At 49.4% G+C, this 1,606-nt stretch overlaps 1 protein-coding gene across 2 annotated transcripts in view; it reads right to left on the bottom strand.

Annotated features, from left to right (window-relative positions):
* Positions 1–39: 39 nt before the first annotated feature.
* LOC119588780 overlaps positions 40–1,606 on the bottom strand; it is a 15,285-nt gene continuing 13,718 nt past the window's right edge. Inside the window, exons 3-4 of one of the 2 annotated variants that reach the window (XM_037937423.1) lie at positions 448–1,579; positions 40–408 (exon numbers count right to left, since the gene is read on the bottom strand). In XM_037937423.1, the coding sequence (XP_037793351.1) occupies positions 350–408; positions 448–1,579 (1,191 nt within the window). In that variant the 3' untranslated portion in view covers positions 40–349. Of the gene's footprint in view, positions 1,580–1,606 lie in introns of both variants that reach the window. The other variant, XM_037937422.1, reaches the window with a different exon arrangement.

Genomic DNA, 1,606 nt, shown 5'->3' with positions numbered 1-1,606 from the left:
TGGGGGCTTAGGATGGATTAAAGAAAAAAAAGTCACTTATTGATTAAAAGAAACTTTATTTTAAAGGGAGGAGGGGGAAATTATCATATATTTATCATAAAACTCTTTGTTCTACACCTTAATACAATACTACTTACAATATAAACAATCATTCTACATGATAAAGACATTTTCTCGTCATGCAGTTAAAATACACAAACATATAGAGCCAATCCTTTGGTACAGTCATGCCGATAAAAAAATAAAAATACCGCAATTCGCGTGGGTTTATTAACGAGTTCCTGATGCAATAAAAGAATAAATTATAATAAATCCAGTATGCATGACACGCCCTACTTCCCTCGCGCGTTTAATCCGACTGCATGGTAAAAGGGCGTCTGGGTTTGTTAGTTTCCTCCTTCCCACTGCCTTTCGTGCTGGGTTTGTTAGTTTCCTCCTTCCCACTGCCTTTCGTGCTGGGTCTGGCCATCCTGAGGCGCTGGTCCTCCGTCACTATGGCCACCCTGGGCGCCGAACCGTCTGGGGGTTCGAAGACCAGGTAGATGGTGAGCCCGCAGGCGATGCACACCGTCGTCAGGAGGAAGGTCTGGACGTTGACAGTGAACCTCGAGGGGCACAGCGCGGCGTAGCACATCGGGCACTCCTCGAGGGCACGGCGGCTCACGTAGTAGTAGCCGTCCGTAGGCGTGTCCAGGAAGCCGGTCACGACTACTTCGTTTTTTTCGGGAGCCGATCTCGCCGTCGGGTGTGTCCCGCGAGGCGTCGCCTGCGGTCCCGAAGGCTTCCTCGGTAGCGTCTTGTGGGGCGTCGCCCGCGGTGCCGACGACGAGGAGGACGTTCCAGCAGGCAGCGTCGGGGCAGAGGACGGCTGCGTTTCGAAGAGCGGCTTGTGTACACGAGGTTCCTTGGTTGACTCTCCTTCTGCGATGCAATACAGAGATTCCGCCGGACTGCCCTTGGCTTCCGAACATTCAGGCAAATCGCAGTTCCTTACTCTATATAATTTTATTGGTAGGACGCACTTCCCGTTTTCTCTGAAGGGCGTGGAGTACGGGCCGTCCGAATGGCTGAACGCATAACCACCCGGGATATTTTCGTTGTTGTTCAACTCGTTCGAAGGAGCAGTTCCCCGAAGCCGGATTTCCTTGATCATTTCCCTGGATCGCAAAATGGCCGACATCCAAGGCTCTTGGTCCTCCAACCGCCCGAGTTTTGACAGGTAAGTTTCAAGTCCCTTAGCGACTGCGATGGCCTGGGATTCACCGGATTTCCTTCTCTTGATGTTTTGTGATACCTCGCTGTACAGATGGTCGAAGGGTTTATTAAATTCAAACCTATGATTACAGACTCTATTTGCAGAATCCGTGGTCACATCCTGGAACGTGCGGCATGCTATAACGTTCAGGTTGCAGAGCGTGCATTCCGCCTCGCCGAAAATGAGGTGTCCTGTTAATTTGTTTTCAATGCTTTTCCTTCTACATGTATAACACCGAATATAAGCCTTGGAATAACGCTTTTTTACTGGCAACTGGTCCGTACGATGAAGCGGTGAAATTGCGTGCATGGTTTCTGTGAGAAGCTGTCAACGTAAAAGTAGTTAATTTGA

The sequence above is a fragment of the Penaeus monodon genome, chromosome 24 (assembly GCF_015228065.2).
Source record: "Penaeus monodon isolate SGIC_2016 chromosome 24, NSTDA_Pmon_1, whole genome shotgun sequence".
Classification (NCBI taxonomy): Eukaryota; Metazoa; Arthropoda; class Malacostraca; order Decapoda; family Penaeidae; genus Penaeus; species Penaeus monodon.
The sequence above is the reverse complement of the archived record's forward strand: the minus strand, read 5'-3'. Positions and strand labels throughout refer to the sequence as shown.